General features: G+C 40.5%; 1 protein-coding gene across 7 annotated transcripts in view; it reads left to right on the top strand.

Moving 5' to 3' along the window:
* LOC105675189 (irregular chiasm C-roughest protein) overlaps nucleotides 1-23411 on the top strand; it is a 150150-nt gene that overhangs the window by 104223 nt on the left and 22516 nt on the right. For 6 of the 7 annotated variants that reach the window (XM_067354894.1, XM_067354893.1, XM_067354896.1 and 3 more), the window contains 3 exons: nucleotides 9023-9150; nucleotides 21018-21201; nucleotides 22236-22371. In XM_067354894.1, coding sequence (XP_067210995.1) covers nucleotides 9023-9150; nucleotides 21018-21201; nucleotides 22236-22371 — 448 coding nt within the window. The remainder of the gene's footprint in view (nucleotides 1-9022; nucleotides 9151-21017; nucleotides 21202-22235; nucleotides 22372-23411) is intronic. The other variant, XM_067354898.1, reaches the window with a different exon arrangement.

Here is a 23411-nt window from a genome sequence, read left to right as displayed (position 1 = left end):
ATTTTAATACTATTTTTATATAAATATAAATGAGATAAACATTAATCGGACCGAAACAAATATCCATAAGAAGCGAGCTATTTTCATTGCCACTGATTACGTCAACGAACGAATAATCAATATACCATATCATGAGGGAAACCAATCCGTGTTAAATTTCGTATGACAGGGGATATTAATTAAACCTTGCAAACCGGATACTGGACGAGGTCTGTTATTACGCACGTTCCATTTATTCGTACTGTTGTAATATTAATTGTAGAAAACGTGTCAAATTTAAAAATACAAGTCAATATGAACAGGATGTTATTTAAGATAAAAGTTTTTAATGCAAATTAAGTATAAAATTAAATATATGGAAAAAAGAATTTATGTCGAAAGTAGGTACAGAAAATTAAAAGAAATTTATTTGATTATTGTAGAATAACTCTTCTGAGATGAAAAAACATTTTATGTATAACGATTACATCATTCGAATATTGCCTAAAATCTGGCAATTACGACACAGGAAGAAGTTTTTGTGGGAAGAAGTTATGAGACAATACTAAGCGAAAGCTGCTTAATCCTGTTAATTTCTGCTTAATGAATAAATATCTTTAGGTATTGCGGCGGTTTCTATCTTACCTTTACGTTCGTACAACGATCAGCTATAGAAATATACCGAGACTAGGCCACGAGTGGACCACCTAATGCCACCAATACGAGCAATTTCACGCCAAACGGTCCTCGACTCGATTCGGTTTCGATTGTGTGCTCACGGATTACAAAGCAATTACAGGTCCTCGTACGTCCGACAAATAAAGAGATGGCCTTTTCGACATCGCTGCCGATATCGAATACGCAATTTGTTCTCGATTGGTGATCACGCAGAAATTATGGGCCCGCGACCATCTTTCTTATTAAAATGTCAAATAACCGATGTTTTTTTTCGAATTTGAATCCGTTATATATAATTCGTTGATATATATGAACGATTATTTGATTTAAAATGTGTATTTACTTACAAACTTCATCGTTGTTTCTTTTTTAAATTTTATTATCTTATTCATTATCCTTTTAAATCCTATGAACTAAATATTATTGAGGAATAAACAAATATTTTGTATTCAATTGATAAATAAAGCCTTTTTATATCAAGCCCTTTTATATATATAATATGATAAGAGCATAAGCATTGAGATTTAAATATTTGCGGGACGCAAAGCATAGAAAATCCATTTTCGTCCCACATTGTTATGTCAATTTTTCATCGAGTTGTAGCATTTTGAAAATGCGGCGCTACTATCACGCTACTATGATCAGCTGATCAGCTGATGGGCAGTAGGTCGAGCGAGGCTTACGTGATTGCTTCGTCAGCCAGCTTTGCTGCAGATTGAGCTCACTCGGATACAATCGTTATAGGTCGATCGTTAATATCTTCGCACAGAAAAATTGCAGTGAGTGGAAATAGATTTCATTTGAAAGGTGAAAATCTAGCATTTCTTATAGATTAGAATCATTTGTCTTGGATAATTGATTTGCAGTTAAAAGATTACAGAAATAAAATTAAATTTTTTAGTACGGTAGCATAAGAACACGGGACTATAGCAATCATTTTTTTTTAGAAATTACATCTTTATCTTCGTATCGAAAGAATCAAAGTATAAAACTATTCTTCATACAGTAAGAAAAATTAGACATCGTAACGATAAATTTTCGATGATACTATTGTGCAATGCACGTTTTTCAGAATACAAAAAATGCGGTACTCGGCATCACTAATTAACGTTAACCCAAAGTAATGTTCCAACTACCGCAGTTTTCGCCGGTTACTTATGCCCGCCGTTGAATATTTCCTAAGATCTGCTCCGGATTATCCTCTTAGGGAACGCCCAAGAATTCTCAACTTTCTCACTCCATGGAAAAAAGGTCGAAAACCGCGACGATTCATTACACAGCGGCGGATGGAATTATTTAACCGACCGGAGGAAGTCTTGAAAGCGTACTTGTAGGATCAATATTTATAGAATGAGAAAACTATGAGAAACTCTATAAGAGAAATTGTAAAATCAATTATAACAATTTCAAACTGTTTATCACGAAAATATATTATAATCATTGCAAGTTTCGTACGAACTTCTTTGCAATATTATTGTGAAATCTCGCTTTACAATTGATTCCTATCTTTACTAAAATTATAGTATTTTTATTTTAACCGTTATAACATTGATAAAAATTATCGGTTATTTTATTCAGATATTTTAGAAATATCAGAGGCGGAGTTTAATCTCGTTCTTGCATTTTTTCGATTTCGCTCTTTCTCGCGATGTGCTTTTTCAGGATAAAAGCTGCATAAGAGAGATCCTACGAGTAGGTACGTTAAACGTCTTGACGGCGCGCAAAGTGCTCGGGGTGTGTATTCCTTCGGCATCGAGGGACTCGCGCATGCGACCTCTGCACTCTGTGAAAGGGCTCTCTCTCTCCTTTTTTGCTACTTTGCTCGCGTGAGAAAAAGGAAAGACGGCGGCAGTGGTAAAGAGGAAGGACGTTGCATCGAAGAGAGAGCTCACGAAAGATGCGGAAAGATTAACGAGCTGTTGTGGATGCGTTTTACACGCGTCCCTTGCGCGCCTGCCGGGAGCTCTTAATGCGATTCGTAGCGCCTCGCAAGAAAAGAGAAGCACGATTTGAATGCAGATCGCTCTGAGGGACGTTTGAATGGCAAAGCGTACCAGAATAGCCGAACTAATCGACGATCTAAATCGTTGGTTATTTAACGTTTCTTTTAGCACAACGTGGAATCTTTTCGTTTTTTTTTTTTAACACTGCAGTCTTTTTTCGGATTATGATTTCGCTTTTATATTTTCAAATATGCGCTGTTAGTCAGCACACGCGTCTGTATTTCTCTTTAAATGAGGATTTATGTTTTTAGCACGTCAATCTGTATTCTTCAATAATGCATCGCGATGAAGTTTAATAAAGAATTATTATCATAAAAGCATATACGTGCGGGAAACAGCGCGAATTATTTCAGAGCCAGTATATTACTTAGTATTCTTATTTTTTTTTCCTCGCCTCTGTAATTGTGACGGATGTAATCTCGTTCTCGTTAATATATTGTATAGGGTAAGTTTGTTATACTGCTGTCGTGAGATACAGATGTGATACAGCCATAGTATGTGGCACCCTAGAGTGCTGCCATGCTGGAAAATCGCTGAATTATTATCTAGCAAACACAAATGACTCGCGACAGAAACTGTTGAATATTCTCAAGTATGTTTTATTCATTTTTAATTTTAATCTGGTATACAATTATGAGCGCTTATTGTCTTTCCAGAATATGTATCGATAATGCAAACACAAATAGCAGGTGCCGCAATTCTTACTTGTCGCGTCTTTCAATCTTCTTTCCGCCGGATTTTGGGCAGATAAATTCAGAGGCGTAGTATTATTTTCAGTTGTTTATTACAGATATTTATTACAGCCGTTAGAGGCACATGTTGTCAGCAGCCAGTATGCACGTCGCATTACGTCGCGCTACCATGTTACATTATACATCAGCGGGCGTAATTCTGAAAACATTGTATTCCGCCGTATGTGCTTATAAATATTACAACGTGTGTTGGCACATGTCCGCTCTAAATCTGGAGTGGCGCCTTTGTTCCTGTCCGCGATTAATTATTCACTGACAGCCACCGGGACGCGCCGATGCTAATAGACGAGCGGTTATCGCCGAGTTGCGCGTACTTCGTGTCGAATCGACGATGATTGCTTAGTGACGATGACGGGTCCGGTAAATACGAGCATTGTAAAATATCGCCGGTATGTTTATATTGATCCGCACTTATCCACCATTTTCGCGCGTGATGTATGATTTGGCGATGAAGCTAAATTATATTCAGCGTTCCATTAAACATCGCGTGCGTTTCCTCGATAAGCTAACACCTCGGTTAACTTAAATGCAAATTATTTTTTCAATATGTTACAGCGCTTTTTCTGGTACTCTTTTTTTGCAGAGAAAAAACTCGAATCGCTCGAATAGAAAAAAACTTGAATCACTAAATATGAGCCTAGCCTCTTTAGTCATCTATTGTTAGGCATTTCAATCTTGCGTTTGTAATTGGAGGGTTAAGTTACCTTCTTATTCGTATTAATATTTTATTATGTATTGTTACTTATAAAGCTTCTATGTTTCATTATTTATGTAATTCATTAGAGATCAAATGTACCTATGTTGCCTCGAAAAAAATTATATGAAATATTTTTCGCTGTATGTTTTTCTATAAAAACTATGGTATATTAAATTTCACAAATGATAAATATTGCACGACACTTCTTTTCGCACGACAGCGCAATTGCCGTGAGAAATTAAAAAAAGAGAAATTGATATATATGTATATACACACGCGCACGCATATATATATATATATATATATATATATATATATATATATATATAAAACTATGCGCAATATATATATATATTGCGCATAGTTGTATTGTGACAGTTTTTCATCGCAGTAGCGCGTATAGTGGTGACACGACTCGTCCTGTACACTATTTCCCAATATTTCACGCTTTCATTCCGCGGTCCTGTTTGTTTTTTTCATGTCGCATATGCGCGAATCGCCAAGGTTTCGTGGCAATCGGTGTCGCGGCCATGTAACTCTTCCGTGAACTTTTCTTACGCCCCGGATTTCCAACGTCAACGTCACGCTCGCGCTTTTATCCAGCAAAATGCATAACTGTGTCGAGATATATTTCGCAAAGGCTAATGTGTGCTGCGAGCTTCGCGCACTACTTGTACTTGGTGCCGGTTTGAAATTTCCGTGCATTTCGCAGTTTATTATAAATTTTCATGAATATTTGCAGGTTTTTTACGTGTCTCATCGAAAGTGTCATGTAGTCGCGTAGGCGAATAAGCGGAATCGATACGTCCGCACCCGTATTTATTGGAACCCGCGGGGATCATATCATCGTAACGAAAAGTTGAATATTTTTATTTTTTTGTTTTTCACGAAATGCGGACACGCGCTGTCGAGAAACGCGATATCACCTCCCGCGATTTTCGCGGAAATTTCCGGCGTATAATTTATGTCGCTGCCCGACGCGCGCACGGTCATTGTTCGATATTCGACAGCCCGTTTCATCCTTCACGTTCGGCTCGCATTTAAATGCGGCGGCCTGCATGTAACACGGGCGCAGCAGCAATAAACTTTATCTTGATTAAACGTCAATATCGAACGGACCGCGGCGATCGATATCGAAGCGCGCTTATTGCCGAAAATTTTTCGACCATTATGCGTACCGCGATTACTTAACGCCGTCAATGTGTCAGCTGGCGGCGGTAACAGCGATCATTTGCGTTTCCGGTATCGCGCACTTTTCGCGCTTGCATTTTTCACGAGGCTTTTGCGTGCCGCCGCGCAACCATGTAATTGGTCGGTTAACCGACACCGTCACATTAAAAAAAATAATTCACCGGTTTTCATCAGATATCACGTGCATATATGCATGCGCGTCCACTGCAATCCGCTGCACGCGATGTAATTTAAGTCGCTTAATTAATTCGCGCCCGCATAATTCCGATCGCGTATCAGCGAATTCACGACTGACAAAACGTACCTCTAACGATGCAATAATGCACCTTTGGTGCTCCTTTCTTTTGGCCACGTATCGAGTTAGTTTGTGTCGGCTGATAATAATGAGGATAAGAATATTAGATCGAATATAAGAATACCTCGCGCTCTCGGATTATCCGTAATTTTCCGCTGTCGCGATATTCTCTCGTATTCTATCGTGTTTGAACGTGCTGTGTAATAAAATAAAACCAGTGATATATACGAGTCGGTTCTTATTTAATTAATATGATTTTAATTCATAAAATTGGACTGGCTGTGGCGGCTGTTTAATATGATTTTAATTGAGTGTCGCCGAAGATTTATTTGCAAGAGAAATTTACTTGTGCAACTCATTTGTCTATTAAGATTTATTTATTCAACGAAGCATACGAGTACATAGATCATGCCGAGATAACGCGCTATACCGGGAAGACAGGAAAAGAGCAGTCGTGTTTTTAGATGCTTCGGCGTCGGTCGGTCTGGCGTGCGGAACGGCTGTTTTTCTCATTCTCTCTCACTTTCGCATTCTCGAATATCGGTCGTGCGAGCAAAGCAAATTTTGCGGCATCACCGAAACTTTTTTCCATCCCCTTGACAGCGCATTTGAGAATCGGCAATCGAGGTCGCACGAGCGTTCATGTCGTACAGCGTGGAATTGCAAACGAAATTAACGAATCGAGCGCGAGCGAGGCGACCGCCGTGGCTTTGCATTCGTGCCAAGCCGCTTTGAAAGTTCACGAAATTAGAGAATCTCTGTCGAATCGATAGAAATACTTCTGTATGAGAAATAAACATGCGCTGCTGCAACATGTCAATTTTTAAGCCGTATTTACATTCTTTTAATTCCTAATTTAGGTAAATGAGGTCATGCGTTAGCCTATGTATATTTTAGGGGAAATTGGAAAAATAAATAAGATAACTCGTGTTTTTATGTCTATTAACTGTCGTGTTAAAACGTAAGTAATATTTTAGCAAAATGTGAAAATAGAATGACATTATTGCAAGTGCGTTGCTGAAATAAAACGTAGTTTCCCCGATATACATAGAATACATTTCACACACTACGTTTATTAACATCATATTACATCAGTTCCTACCGCCTACCTTAATTTTTGAAAAATGAATTTATTAGACCGCACGCGCGGGCGGGCGCGCTCTATTTCCGCAAAAATGAGATGTATTCTGCAACGCGAGCAAAGTTAGTTACTCGCGTTCGGAGTTGTAGTACATTATACCTGACACGCTGCAAGAATTTATGATATATCTTTCTCGGCGTAGCTCTATTCTTCTTTTTACGTCCGCAAAAATATATATGAATATGTTCTATAATTATAACTTCAAGATTTATCTCTTTATTATGAATATAATTCATTAATTATAAAAAAATTAATTAAACCATGCATTATCAAAGATCGAAATAAATCTTAAAAGTGTGATAGTTCTTTTGAATAAATTTTCAAATATGTTTCCGCTTTCCACGATTAAATCACATGCATTCGTAATATTACTCTTTCGCATCAGCGAAAAATAATAATTTCGCGAATAATTCGACGGCAGACCAGGACGCGATTTCAATTTATTTCTCCCGATCCTCTTTCCGACGCCGCGGTAATTTGTCCGTATCTATTTGACTTTACTCAAGACTGCAGTCGTAATTATTATTGCAGATAGAAAGCACTGCAATTTCGATCCAAGTGTATTTGTACGGCGCGCGCGAAGTACAGCTCGTCGCCTCGACGTACAAACACAATTAACAGCCGGAGCGTGTACGCCGCGCGAGGCGCCAAGCCTCGAATTTACTTTACGAAACCTGTTGCGGAGATCCTTGAGTTTTGCCTTATTCTCGCTGACATTTTCTGGGGACTGCGTCGCTTCTATCAGTCGCACCACTTCGTTGTGTTGATAATAACTGATGGCATCGTCGCAACGATTACGCGAGATGCTTTTCAACTAAGCTTCATAAGTTCAGGAACTTGAACGATTAGGTAGAAATTATATTGCGTCAGAGATATCTGTGATATTGAATTTGGATAGTTATCGATGAATCAATTTTTTTATTTCTCGGGTTTTTCAGTTTTATGTATAAAAAATGGGAAAAATTATTTATTGATCCACTACAATTTTATATTAAAATTTAGCTTCATATTTTTTGATATTTTATATTCTTATTTTTAATTTACTAAATATATTGTACAAGAGACGAAATTGTTACGAAACATAATAGCATTATCAAATAGGAAATGCTGTTTTTCTTTCGCATTTGTAAATATTGTTGCAATGCTCGAATCCGGACGAGCTGCATGCGCGCGCTGTTAATTTTGCAAAGTTATTTCCGCGAGCCGCGTACGACGCGGCAGCGCGTTTTATTAATCATCTCCACGCCGGTGAAAAATTGAATTTTTAACGCTGCAATCCGACAAAAAGCGTACGCTGCGATCCTGAAATTTTCACATAACCCCTGGCAAAGCGACAATGCATTCGCGTCTGTATCACATTTTGCCCAACTGGTATAAAATTGATGTGTTTATTTTTAACTAATTGTTCGTGTTAGTTTTCTTTTCAGTTAAATTTTTACCGGCACAACAGTTTCATTGCAAATTATATACGTTTTGTTCTGTACGAACTAAGTACTTGCAATGTAAAATATGAATGCTTTCACAATTATTTTTTAAACAAATTCTTGAAATGGTTATTACTTTTCAGAATATGTAATTATTATAGTAAGAGAAAGATTATTGTGGATCTATCGACTAAATGTGAAAATTGAGTAAAATTGGTTTAAATATCTTATTTTGTATATGCAACATATTATTAGAGAATTCTATTTATACGAGAGAATCGATAAATTGTAATCCATTATTATTAATTTTGCAATCTTTTTAAACTTTCGCAACTTGGAACGATTAATTGTATTCTGATATTAAATCCGCTTAATTTAGTTCATCCGGAGCAACGAAGAAATAATTTACATCAACTAACGAGACGCGATTAGTGCCTACAAGTCTGCGTGCGTCGTCGCATCGAAGTCAGTACCGTCGCGTCTGCCGTCATTCGATTAGCGCTAAATACAATTTATCGGCAAACTTAAAAGGTGAAAACTGAAGATCGTAGCTTTAGCACGGGCCGAGTTAAATGAGTTTAGGAAGTTGCGAATTAAATAACAACTTTAACGAGGTTGCAGGCTGCCTTAATGCCCGGCTTAACCATGCTTATATCCTGCCTTTACCTTCTGTTTGTACTTTAGCGTTGACTGAAAAAACAAACCTCTTGTTTTTCGTGAAGAATACAAAACAATTCGGTTTGCCAATAAAATGGAAAGCGACGCGCTTCGTCGTAGTGTGTGCAATTTTAACTATTCGCGTGTATTACTATCAATTCTACGACGTATGAAGTTTTATTTGTTACTGTGTTATTGTTTGTAGTCTGCCGTGGAATTCAGCAGTTTGAGGAAATGCCGCAGTACACCGAGGTCAATCCCGGCCAAGATGCGAAGCTGGTATGTCGAGTCCTCGGGAAGAGAGGGCAGTGCATTTGGCAGAAAGATCAAAAGGTGTGTAATTATTTGTTGTTAATATCTGAATAGCACATGTGTAGTCCTGGGAATATACTAAAAGAGATTGTCACGCGTATTCTAGCACTTTTGCCTGTTAAAAAAATTACTAAACAATTTTTTTACTTTATGTTTATTCTTTCAAGAATCGTAATGTTAAAACTATTCACACTGCGCGGAATTGAAGCAGATGGTTGTTTGAAAATTTATTTCGGCATTTATAGCGATGAAGAATGTGAATGAAACTATTTTACACACGCGTTGCGGAAATGTATTTTCTCTCTCGCGTAAACTTTTCAGGGTATTGTTTTACTTTATGTAGCCAAATTCGTGTTCTGTGAATTACAAAAAAAAAGGACAAATTCAAACTGATCGAAAGTAGCGCATATTTTGGTACCTAAATGTAAAACGAAATTGTTCTTCGAGAACAAAGTTTGTATAAGTACGATTGTAACCTTCGCTGGGCGCGATTGCGAAATTGAAAAACACAAAGAACAACGTCCGGGCACAGAAGGAGTTGCAACTTGCGTGTGTGTATATGTGTTTGTATCGTAACTCAGGGCGTTTCATTGGTCCCACTCCGCCTCTCGTAAGCTCGTGGCAATCGACTTTTCCTCGTTCACCGTACGAGCGTGTAAACTTTCAGATAAGTTTGTCCTGGCCGGAAGTGGACGTTACAGGACGCACCACGATAAACGTTCGTTCGCTCGTCGTGGATCCAAAGAGGAAAGGAAACCTGGTCGCTTCAAACTTCCGCGAAACTCCGCGACATTGTTCATCAGCCTTGGAAGTTCTAACTAGACCGTGTAGATAATTTTCGTGCACCGTATTTTCCGTATTGTTATCATTGTTTATTCTTATTTAATGACTTGTCTTTCTTCGTAATTAATTCGATCGATAAAAGTGTTAATATAAAACAATTTCAAGATTTTATGATAAATATTTTTCTTATCATCGAAAAGTTATAGTATTCCGTTTGCAGGGCGATTTCAATTATCATTTAAACTTACAATTAGACTCAAATAAAGCTCTTATAACAAGACTGAATTAGTACTATAGTCCACAGTACAATGCTACATGGAATTTGTTTCATAACTATTATATTTCTGTAGCTAACGTCCCAAGTAGTATAATAATTGTTGAATACATAGCACTGAAATGAGAATTAATGCAAGCGCAATGAGAGGATTATTCATTCAAGCTACGGAATGTTCTTTTTCGCATCTTCTTCAAATCTTCTTTTCGCTCGGATTTATTCACGTAACTTGCAGGGTTTTATAAATTTATTACATACACACATTACAACACAAAAATGGTTTTGGTTAACTATAAAACTTTGTATATCGCTAATTCGAAGCTTTCGCTGTTACGATTTATAGGCTACCATACTTCACCGCGATGTCGCGACCATAAAGTCACAAAAGGGTGATTTACGCGCGGTCCTTTGCTTGCTTGATCAGCCGGAATCGGGCGGTAACGCGTTTTCTCGCATGATAAATTTGTGCGCGCGCGATAGCGCACTCGATATTTCACTTGGTCGAAACGCAAATATCAAACGGAACACTCGACGGTCGGCGAACGAGCCTGGCGAACGAAAGTTAAAATTTCAATTAAATTGACGCGACATCAAAACAGCGCTTCCGTCATCGAATCGCACGCTTTCGAAAGCCGGCTTTCCGTGTTCGCGTCGGTTCCCGCCGATGCATCGTGGCTTGCTGAATTATTACATGGGCGATTTGTACGCGAGCATGTATCACGTACACATGTACGTATATACCACATATAGACGCGCGTAATAGAGAATAACACGCTTTACAGGCTGCTATGTATCCGCGTTAGGGATCGCGTAAATCCGTGATACATTTCCGGGAAGGCGGCCGGGGGCCGCAACTTGTATCGATAAGCCCTCTCTATAGATATCTCGAACACACGGACGAATCTTCCCGATGCGCGCCACGTACTTTGAGTCGAGACCGGATATATGTTTGTACGTCTGGCGCTTGATTGGAGATGAGACGGGCCGGAAACTGTGTGAAAATACGGAATGATGCGCGGCATCCCTCGGAAGCTGCGCGTCGAAGAAAAAGCAAGGAGAGCAGACACTTGATTGGCATGCTCGCGGCGTTTTATGCAAAGCAGAGCATGAAAGTGGCGCTCGCTTCCGCGCGATACCTTCGTTTAATCGAGCGCGATACTAAGTGATTTCATGCATTTCGCGAGGTGCATATTTAATGTTTTATTTATCTCAATATTTTATACACGCCGATACAAAAATGAAAACAAGACGGCCTTGCAGCGACTCTTTTTATGTATAATTATTGCAAAAGGAACGAGATATGCAGGAAATTTCTTCACTCCCCGCAGTTACATTTGAGAAGAGCGATCATTTAGTAAAACAAGCGATTATTCAGTGTTGCAGCTGTTCTACTTCTCCCGATCCTCCGCAAGTAAATTTTATCGTGTCTCTAAATCTTCCCTAGATATTTAATCAGCTCGTAACACCATTATAAATTGTGCCATCCTTCGCAAAGCTTCTCAACTCATCGTTCTCAAATAACTCCTATCTAGTGTTACGCTGGTACGCACGCGCGTCTACACGGGAGTGCCATGTCGGACGACGTTAATCTCGTCGAAGTTAAAAAGTTTCAGGGAAAGCAGAATCCCGTCTCATCTCGTGAAGCTTTAACGCAGTGTGATCTTATTAAGTTGAGTTTAAAGCTAAACGCAGCTTTCACGGCTCTCTGCCGGCGGTTTCCCTTCTTCCGCCCTTTCTTTCCATTCGTAATCACCTCGCGCGCGGCCCATCTTCCCGTAGACAGACAGTTGTAAGTTTAGCGCGAGCTCGCGCGACCCTCTCTCTCTCTCTCTCTCTCTCTCTCTTTCTCTCTCTCTTATGCGCCGCGTAAAGTTGGAAAAAGGGCTTCGAAAGGACTGTGTGTGCCGGCAGACTGCGAAGCGCGCCTTAAATTGAAGTCGTTACGCAGCCTCGGCCGAAGGGAAAAGAAACAGAATTTCCGGGGATGAAAAGTCGCACCGAACCGAGAAAACGAGCGCGTACACCGACATGATGGTCGAAACATAGATGGTAAAAAGTGGGAAGACGGCGGCGATGAATAAGACGCGACATCTCGCCATAAGAAACGCGAAAAGGCGAAAAAAGATCTCAAAACAGATTATTTCGAAATTTAATTCTTCGTGCGTTCTTCCGCTCACACTTTACGAAACTTGTTTTAGAAGCGACGACAATAATTTATTTAAACATTTTTTAATGAAGTCATTTATCAAGTCATTGCAGAGGAAATGTTGAAAAATTTTAGCTTCATAGATAATTCACTAATTGATAAATCTATTTCTAATTGATAAATCTATTTTATTCGCAAAATACAAAAAACGGTAAGTAGTTTTCTTTGATATAAAAAATATTTAGCAACAATGAAGAATTGCGGTAATTAAAAATAACTGTTTGCTCGATCTTGTGAATGACGCGGTTACTTTGTGTTACAATTTTCATTTTATTGCTATCGATTAGTGTTTACTGCAGATATTTGTTGCAATGGTCATTGGACCATAAACAATGTGTACTTGCAAACGTAAATGCGCTTTTGTAATTATTACAGAGAACATTCGATCGGAGAATCGCTCTTGCGTATGATCTAATTAATTGAGAATAAAAGTGCACGAAATAGTGAAAAGCAATGTGTATTAATCGTTATTAATACACATTGTTTTCCACTATCTCGTGCACATTTGAACAAAAGGTAACTTACAAATGAAGATACATTTGAACGCACGTCATACTATTATTATCAAGGAAATCGACGCAAATAATGTGCGAAATCGCAGATCAAATAACGATGATGTTTGCAAGGCAAATGGCCGTAAAATTGTCGTGAAACACTTGTAATATTTGAAATCTTTACAGTATATCCGTGCTGTTTGAGTTCATTAACTTTTCAACACTCGTGGGACATGCTCATCAAATTTCAAAATTTCTGGAACTCCATAGAGAAGTTTCCGTTCTCTAATTTATTAAACAACGACAATATTTTATAGAACAAAATATTTTAATGATAAACGAGTTATCATACGGGCAAGATTTAAGAGAAAAAAATCGCAGAAAGTAGAAGAAGGCATTTATAACAATTGTGGAAACCACCGCGGTTAAATCGACATTTCCCGCTGGCCAACAGCGGTAAGCGCGGAATATCACGTGAATTGAACGCTGTGTGAATCATCGCGATGTCAATTATCAATCTCGGGAATAGTCAACGCGAGGAATTATTGTCTGTTTTGAATGCCGCGGCGAAGAGAACGGGGTTGGAAACAGCGATAAGCGCGCGCGCTTGCGGTGTCCGCGCGTTAATAATGAAACCGGCGCGAAGACCACGACAGGGGGTCGTCGTCATCGTTGTCGTCGTCGGCTTTCACGATGGCTCGAGGGCCAAACAAAAGGAGGACTACATTGAGCGCAGGGCGCAGCCCGCACGAAGGTGAAGTGGACGGATAAGAGGCGCTCGAGTGGCCCCTCTCGTGGCTTTGGATATTTATCATTGCGCATCTTTCCGCACGGTGTGGACCATTGTGGCGTGGGCCCGCGCCGAAAGTGCGCATACAGCCTGTGGCAAATGCTCCTGAAGAGCTCGCGTCGCTGTGCAGAGAGAGAGATAGAGAGAGAGAGAGAGAGAGAGAGAGAGAGAGAGAGGGCGAGTCGCGCAATATACTGGGTATTATATACTTACGTACACACCGGATCGCTGCGGTATACGTTGCCGTATGCGACCGCGACTGCGGTGCGTACATTAATTTGCATATTAATTCGGGAAGGTAAGCTGGCTCCGGTGACATCTGGATTAGAGAAAATATCGGCGGCGATATACTAGGCTCTCTCGTCCCGCCGCTTTTCCGAGAGTCGCGCCGCTCCCACCCTTGGGAATTATTTTACGACGGAATTTAGCTTTGTTCTTGATTGCACTTTGAAATGAAATTCCGCGATACGCTTTGTTACAGCGAAACGAAACGAATTCGCAAGACTGCATATGCATACGATTTCTGTTTAATGTTTCGCGACTCGGATATGGAGACATTTTGCGATAGGGCTGTATATTCTCTGCAATTGCGTTGACATTTTGCATTCACGGTGTACGAAACGTTTGTTTAATTTTTTAATTATGAAGATCGTATAAAATGTTAATACAACATACGTGTTTAACGTAACGCACCGCCATCATAACTTTCGCAGGCAACGGGGTACGGCGACAGGCACATATACGTGCCTCAGCGACCCGTTAACTAATTTGCATATTAATTCATGTAGATAATCTGTTTTAATGACATCTGGATTAGGGAAAATGTACGCTTAATATATCACCCTCTGGCATCCCGAGTGGCTCGAGCGCGTTTCTCGCGCGTACTAATATATTTCGATTATACGACGCGCATCGATAATTCTATATCGATATCGACAGCGATAACTGACAGCATAATATCGTCGCGAGATCAGACGACAGGTTTCCTAAAAGAATGGCTTCATTTCAGTTTCCTGGTAGTTTCCTGTCGAGCGAACGATCAAACTTGAAAGCGACACTTTTATTCGTCATATTTTAAATTCCCAAATTTAGCTTGTTTTTTCAAAAGATTGTTTGTTTGTTTTTCGCGAAATGTCGCTTGTGTATGTAGGTACTTTTTTGTGGTCAATGGCGAAAAAGAAAACGGGAAAAACACAGCAACAGAGCAATGTAGCAAATACATTTTTTCCGCTTGCTTGCAGATCTATCTTCATTATCCGATTGCGTCTCTTTGAAACGGAGACTGCTCTCGATATTCTGCAAGACAGATTTTTCATTAAGATTTATGTACTTTCTCGAAAGTACAAGCAGTAATTTTTCAATTCCATTTCCAGCAAAGCTGAAATGAAATATCGCGCGCGGTTTAATATATTTGAAATGTCCTTGTGTTCTAAAAATGAAGGTTTGCCACCACCCTCTTTCGCTCTACATATCTATATTAGCACTTGTACATATGTACAGCTACAGCTTACGCAACATGTGTTCATTAATTTTGCATAAATCGATAGCCATCAATAATTTACATATCTAACAATGTTAATACTTCGCACTGCTTCGAATGCGTTTTACAAGCGAAATTTGCGTAGAGAATTTTTCACGAGAAATGAATTTTCCGGGAAAGCGCGCATAAATATTTGTTATTCTGGCATACTTAATGAGCGACGTGAAAAAATGTTCATCGCTCCCGCTATATGCAAATTCGTCATGATATAAAGCCTGCGTGCCTGGAAATATGCTAATTCACCAACGTCGTTTTGCGAGCTCTCGATATTCAGTGCTGTCGGTCCTCCTTCACGCCTGTCGACTATTTCTTGCTTTAGCCGAGATTGCTCAAGCTAGATTAACTTTATTCAGACGAGTATCGCGAATTAGCATTCTTCCTTGAATCCAAATATTTCTTCAAAAGAAATTTATTTACAAAACTTGTGTTTTTCAAGAATATACATATGTATAAAGTCAGTAAAATGATAATTTGTCAGAAAGTTCATGTACAGTATATTACGTGTAACCAATATTTAAAATTTTATTTTAACTATCGATTTTATTATTACTAATTTAATATTACTAATAACACGTATTGTTGATGTTACGTATATTTATTGGTTACTAATTATTTGGGAATTAATTAAATAATGGATTTTAATTATATGTAATTAATAATTTAATCAATAAATCTGTTTTCGGTTATCTCCTGAATTCGATGTTGGATACACGAGTGAAACACTAGACGTAAAAGCGTAATCTATAATGCGAAATTATTTCTGCTATTATTATGTAGAAAATACAAAAGGAGATGGTAGCTGGGAGATATTATAAATTAATAACTATTTCAAACATCGTGCAAGCAAGAATGCGCTTGTGTTCGGCTTCGGCATAGCTTCCATTCACGTTCTGCGCGAGGTGGATAACTTTTCGTTGTTAAATATTCGATAACGTAATAAGAGCACTTGGGCACGCGCGCGCATTTGATACTCTTCCCCCTGCGATTCAACTCGACACCGGAACAGATTTCACACAGCAGCACATACAATATATGATTTAAAAAAAGAGAAATTGTAATAAATTCCAAGTTGCGCGAAACATAATTCGCTTAGAACGATTTGCGTCGCGATATTTTTTTTCAAGAATTTCTCTCGTTGAAAAATAACTCGCGCGGCGCTTCATCCATTCGCGGGGCGCCGTCTTAAATAATTCAGATTTTTCTGAACGGCGGAGCGTTTTAGAAGTAAACGCTTCTTGGATGTACGAGAGAGCTCCTCTGAAATTTTCCACAGGATTCTTCGCAGGATTTTACTTACCGGAAACAACAATGCAAATATCGCCCGATGCTCTTTAGACTCTGCTAAGGACGGCCGGCGGGACGACCGGCGGGCGAGAGGGAGGGAGGGAGGGCTGAGACTTGAATATCGCATTACTATCTCAGACAGCGACGAAGGCTTTTCGCAGCGGGTGATCCTGAAACGAGATCGCCTCCGAAAGCCCGGAGATTTATGATCCGCGCGGTTTCTCGTTACTTCCTCAACCAAATATCCTCTCTCCCCGGCTTTTCTCTCGCTCTCCCATCCGCTTACCCGCCACCACCGAGCCTTCTCGTCTCCATCCGCCTCTTTCCGGCTTGACTTTCTCCCGCGAAAGTGAATATTTATGAAAGATGTAAATAACGAGCGGGATAATTTTCTCTTCGTGAACCACTCTTGTTTACAGCCAACCCTCTCTGTTTGTCCCGCCATTTCCCATTCTGCATTCTCTAACCACGTTGTTTCCGTTCGTTTCGACTTGCGCGCATTGTTTGCATTTTCTGTGACATCGCACCGGATGCAACGCGTCTTTTGCGCCATTGAAGCGCCGAATTATCTCCGTGTCCTTCGAGACGCGACGTCTGATTCGGTGATTCAGCGATTGAAATATCTACGAAATGGCACTTCTTGACGCTCTTCAAGTTTGCCTTGCGATAATGTGTGATCGTATTAAAATTTGTGTCTATTCTTATACGTAATAATTTATACAAGTTGAGTATAAAGTGAATTTTTTTTGGATTTCAAATACCTACACTGCCATGCGAAAACATAGCGAGAAAAATCTGAGCAGTCGTGGAATCGCGGATTCTCGGAGAATTAATTTCACATTAATATTTGCTCTCAATATTCGTGAACAATGCATTATCTCGGTTCACTTCCAGTCGATAAATCCTTCTACCGTTGCACGTACGCGATCTTCGCGAGTTAAGAAGCACAAAAAGACGCGTTGCTTAACAGGGACGATCAACCTGAGAAAACGCTTCATCACGATATCTTGCAAGGACACGAAATCACTCTCTCAAAATCTGTATGCGGGGTCGACTTTATCCGATCATCCCTTTCCTTCCTGAAACTCGTAGTCTCCTAATCGTACCTACATATCCTTCGGGTAAATTTTTGAAAGCAGGCGCGTCTTTTATTTTGTACACGCTGCATACAAATTGCTACTATTATAACTCGAAATATATTTGGCTTACGTTGAATCTTTTTGCATTCGTTTCGCACTTCTATTGCTTCTCTTTAATCCACGTGCGATATTGAAAGAATCTATTCACTAAACATGAGCATTCTAGAATATTTCGTACGCGTTAAGTATTTATAAAGCATTAGAGAGACTACGTAAATTTTAAACTAACATTATTAATAAAGCTGCATAAGCGAATAAAGCAGCCGGTCGAGCGCGTCGGATCATCCGCGGAAGCGAGAGAATTAAAAACAGAAAAATTCACGCGAGAGCACAGCTCGGCGGAGTCACGCTCGCGTTCATTGAAAGGATTAAAATCCGCGTAGGACGGGAGGATGTAGCGCAACCGTTCGCTTACTTAGAGAGTGGAAGGGCTCTCCCTTTTCTTTCTCCTCACCGTCTTCGTTCGTGCCCTCTTCAGCCGTCATCCCGCTTTACCGCCCTCTTCGCTGTTCTCTGTGTTCTCCGGCGAGGCCGCGACCAGCAATCAGCGTAATGCACCCACAGACACATCCTTGCCCGCCCTCACGAGCGCACACAGACACGAGCACGGCCGCCACCGTAGGCGCGTTTACGCGGGCGAACACAGGCGCAAGGCACGGCAAACGGCCAGGGTGCATACCCCTGGGCCAAAGGCCCCGATAACACGAGAGAGCCCCGGAGTAATGCAGACGCAATGGCAATCTCTTCGAGAGCAACGAAATAGATCGTAGGACGTAGACCGATAGCGCAAAACCCATTGCGGTGGTAACCGACCGAGTCTCCCCTTGCTTCCTTCCCTTCTCTTCTCTCACGAAATCTGCCGGCGCCTCGGCGTGAGCTCGGCTACGTCGCTGACAACGTATTCTTCCGATGAGCGCCTAAAAGTTTTTCAACTTCGAAATTCGTTTGCGCGCAGATGCACGTCCTTTGTGTATTTTGCAGGATTTGCGGGAGGAAATGTTAGACTAGGGGGAACGATGTTCTTTCACTCATTGCGCATTCGAAAAGTGCCTCGCAGCTTGTTCTACGTGAGAGCGATGCTACCCTCGTGCGTATGTGTTTGTGTGTGTGTGTGTGTGTGTGTGTTTGGAAAGCCGTTGGAGGCTGATTTGCGGCGGCTCGGTTGATTCCTTGGGATATCGGAAAAGTTAGTATGCGTGCGCCTCTTCATGGACATGGACCACGAAGCGCGCACTCGGGAATTCTGGATGGCTCGAACGCTCGGATATAAATCCTACACGGTTTCGATGCAGTGTGTTTCGCGGGAAATACATATACCTTTATACCAGCAGGCTAGGAAGACTTATGAATTCGCTTCAATTCAATTTTGCTATCGCATTATAATTTCAAATAAACAATTTTGACTACCGAATGCATGCAAAATTCACTTTGTCTTAAGTGCAAAAATTATTACCGCATTCAATAATATTACGGTAACGGTATTGCAGTAATTTTCAAGAAGGTCTTGATTTTACTGCGAAAGTTTGAACGCAAATGTGTCGAGATAACGTGGACACTTTGTAACACGACGGGATGGAAAGTAGGTTGTTCGAGGATAATACGAGTGTGAGATATTAATCTGACAATGACCTAAGACGCTAATTCGCGCTGATGGTATATACTAGACGTCGTTTCAACCTAACAGCGGGCATGAGTGCGCGCCAGCAAACTCATTATTCTTCTTGTCCTGAGGGCGTACATCCCGCGCTCTTCGTCTACGCGCGAATAATCTTCGCCTGGATTTCGCCATTGTATTATTGTGTCTGCCACCGGGTGATAAACTGCGCATTCCGCAGGGAACACGGCTCCGCTCATTACTAATATAGTCGCGCGACGGCGTCCTATCGTAGTTAACGGAGCTCTCATTGCATCCCTAGAGGAACCCGAAGTTAAGCACTCGTCCGCTTTAAAGCTCGGTCATCTTCCGCGCGATAGTTCTTCGTAAAAAGAATCTGCGTCTTCAGAGTGAGTCGTAAAGAGCGTAGTCATTGAGTGTGTCGTAAAGAACGTAGCGTTTTTACCCTAGAAGTATTTTAAAAACATCCAGAAGGATGAATAATCTTCCACTGGACAAAATTATACTCTCTTATGAGCTATTTATTTTTCTCTTTTTTTGAGAAAAAAATTGAAACTTAGAAATAAACGTGAAAAATTTCGAAGGATTTATTCTGCTAGATTAAACGACTTGTTTGTCACACTTATTTCCTTATATACATCTGATTAAAATTAGATTTATATTATTCTTTGATAAACTGGATTCGTAGTCATAGAAAATAATGTAGGTGATTTATAACAGATTAGGTTAATCAAAATTTAATAAAAAAAAGATTTGCAATCCTATTAATATCTTCATTAGCGATACGCAGGCAAGCGCTATGCCGCTAATTCAAGACAGTGGACCATTGGAGGATTATGGAAACTCGTTAACCGGCTAATACCTTTAAATGACCGAGCTTTTTTGTTCTGCGCGTTCTAACGGAACCACCACAAACTTACAGATAGAACAATCCGACCGACACACCGACGATACACACAGTATATAATAGCCGTCACGATAACGTATCGCATGAACCTAGAAGAAAGAAAGAAAAAAAAATAACAGACTAAGAAGAAAAGAAATCAATTTATTATCGCGGTAAATAAAGAAGTACAGATAAGTAGTGAAAAGTTTTCACAGCGATACATTTAATTTAAGTAGTAATAAACAGCAGTGCAGGGAAATACGATAGAATTGATTTACGCAAACAAAGACAGATATAAAACGTCGCGGTAGATATAGTGCGGGATCGCTACAAACATTTTTAATTAAACTTTTCGAAACGAGAAGACAAGGAACGCGAAAGCTTTCTTGATTTCTCAGAAAAGACTGTTCCAAGGCGACAGGGAGGGGGTAGGATCGGGAAGATTAAAGTGCGACCGCATGCAGAATCGATCGCTGAATTACGGCCACATTATGACTACGAAACTTGCTAGAACCGCACTTTCCCGGCGGCAGCGAATTAATCCGCGAGAAAGAAGAGTTGAGCGGCTCCGACGACGGGAACCGGAAGCCGATGATTCATTTCGGAGGAAGCGCACGGTGCAGTCGATGGGGATGGGCTTTGGGGCGGCAGGGTGCATCGAGAGAGGATTTCGTTAACGAGAAACGATCGGCATAGCCCAGACTCGTCGATTAAATACGATCGAAAGATGCTGACGCGCATGGACCATTGTCTAGGAATTTCGTCAGCAAAAATTATCGCGGCTTTATTAATCTCGCGGCACTCCGTGCGCGAATAGTTTTTAATACGCATATGTTTTCTATTCTAAAAATTATGCGTGTGTTTTCTCTTTGTTTAGCCGATAGGCATGCATCTGAAGAAGTACGAGTGGGTAGGCTCGCCGGATATCGGCGACTGTTCGTTGTGGGTGAGATCGGCCACTTTAGAGTTCGACGACGGACTTTGGCAATGCCAAGTAACCGCCAGTGACTTCACAACGCAGGACGCGTTAGCATCCGAACCAGCGAGGCTGGTCGTCAGAGGTGAGTGCGAATTTTCGAAGAAAAATGAATGAATTAAACAAAAGCAGCGAATGAATTAAACCAAAAGCTTTGATATCGAGGATGCTCTCTGATGCTTCATCACAACTCTTCGTTACTGTAAACATTTTATAAATGTCATATCGGAAAAGTAATGTACTGAATTTCAGACAATATTAGTGATTTTGTGCGCGCGTATTGTGCAACGGTAATGACAGCGAAACTCAATACGGAGAATGAGAAATCGAATCGTACACAGCTATCGGGCTGGCTTGTTTTTTCACGTTAACAATTATTGAGATAATTGATTTCGAAAGTCGGTACCGTGTTTAATGAAACGATACAAAGCGACCGAGCGGAGAGAGAGACGCGCGTCACGTGTAATAACTCGCGTAACTCAATAAATGCTCGCACAGATTTGTGCGCGAACTCTGTCATTATTGCTACTCTCGGAATTATGTTCTTTGTATCCCGTCAAATGTGTGCCGGATTTTTTTATCAGCGAAATTACGGCAGATTTATATCTCTCATCCGGGAATCGTACATTACGTCGGATAGATTTGCCGCGTAAAACCACCAGGATGACTCCCTCGATGTTACATTGGCTCGATAATCCCGTGACACAATTAGCAATGAAGCAACGGGATTTGTTCCTGCATTGTGCGAATGGAGTACATCGGGATGAAAATTTCTGTATTTTTGCGCTTCTAATCCTTGCGCCTTGCAGTAAAAACGGGTTGCAGTATCTTGTACGTTAATATTTATAGCGGTCGGCAATCTGAATATATCGAGATATTTTGTCTTGTATATAAAGACGCTATAAAAATCTCCCGAATATAAATTTATTTTTTAAAATACCGAGAATTTATTAAATACCGACAATATAACTGAATTTCTCTGTTATGAAATTTTAGAGAAAAAAAAAATTTTTTTTTTGCAAAATTAAAAAAACATTCAATAATTTGGAGGCGCCGTGTACATTGATGCTGTGCGACAGCATACGGCGGAATTAATCCGTGCTAATTTTCTCATTCCAGTCAGCCCTCAGCGACCACAGATAGAATATGCCGACCGTCTAATTCTCCCCGGCAGCAACGTGACAGCCCGAGCAGGTGAGATCGCTACGCTCACTTGCAGAGCGCGGTATGGGAATCCTTCGCCTCTAATTAAATGGTTCGTAATTGTTGCACGTAGATTCTGTACTACTTAACTTGCGCGCTGCCGGCCTTCTTGCCTGGCATGCGCGATCTTTCGCTTCGCGTGTTCTCGCTCGCTCTTCATCTCGTTCTCATCCCTTCATCTTCGTCATCGCGCACCTTGCTATCCCGGTTATCCATTGCGAGCGTAATCATCCGGCAATTTCTCGAGTCTGGGGATTAAGTGGGATACATCGGTAATAAGAAGAAAAGATGGATGTACAATAATAATAGCTCAATCGCTTTTCAATTCTATCCAATATTTACGAATATCTAAGAATTATGGTGTAGAGAACATTTCTAATCTAATAAAACAAGAAGTCGTAACTTAATAGAAATATACGACTTAATAGAAGTTGTAACTCTAATAGAAAAATTTGCCAAGTCGTAATTTTCAAGTTGCAATTATAATGTCATTTTATCGTTTAGTTAATTTAAAATAATTTCTCTTTCTTCTTCTAATAGTAATTTTTGAAAAACCGAATACTCTTCGATGATTGAACGGGTTTATCTTAGGTAATCAGAATATACATTACTATCGATTTCAAGGCGCTTCCTACTATCGGCGCTCCCCTTCTTCGATCGGAACGCTTGCGCTTGTTCCCGCTGCTCGAAGATTCCACGTAATGCATCGAGGACGCTGTCGATAGCAGAACACGCGCCCCATGAATAATCATGATCCATTCTGCATCGTGCTCGGGCGAAGTTAAGGAGCTACACGATGCATTTCGTGCGGCGGGAAAATGCCGGACGCGAGGTCCTCTCACGCAAGAAAGGTGGGAGAGCAAGCGGACGGGAGCGAGCAAAATTTTCCGTCGGGCTTCCCTTGGATTTCTCAACATTGCGCGGCCTCGTCGCTGTTTTGCGCGGAAAGAGCTCGCGGGAACAGGGTTTAATAGTTTTATGGCGGAGCAAAAACAAGCGCCGCAGGAGAATGGAGAAGCGCAATCTCTCCTACGGCTTTAAACTTTGCAATTTTCGGTTAGCAGGACGATGTCCGTGGGGCGTCGGGACGCG

Source organism: Linepithema humile, chromosome 5 (assembly GCF_040581485.1).
Source record: "Linepithema humile isolate Giens D197 chromosome 5, Lhum_UNIL_v1.0, whole genome shotgun sequence".
Taxonomy (NCBI): Eukaryota; Metazoa; Arthropoda; class Insecta; order Hymenoptera; family Formicidae; genus Linepithema; species Linepithema humile.
The sequence above is the reverse complement of the archived record's forward strand: the minus strand, read 5'-3'. Positions and strand labels throughout refer to the sequence as shown.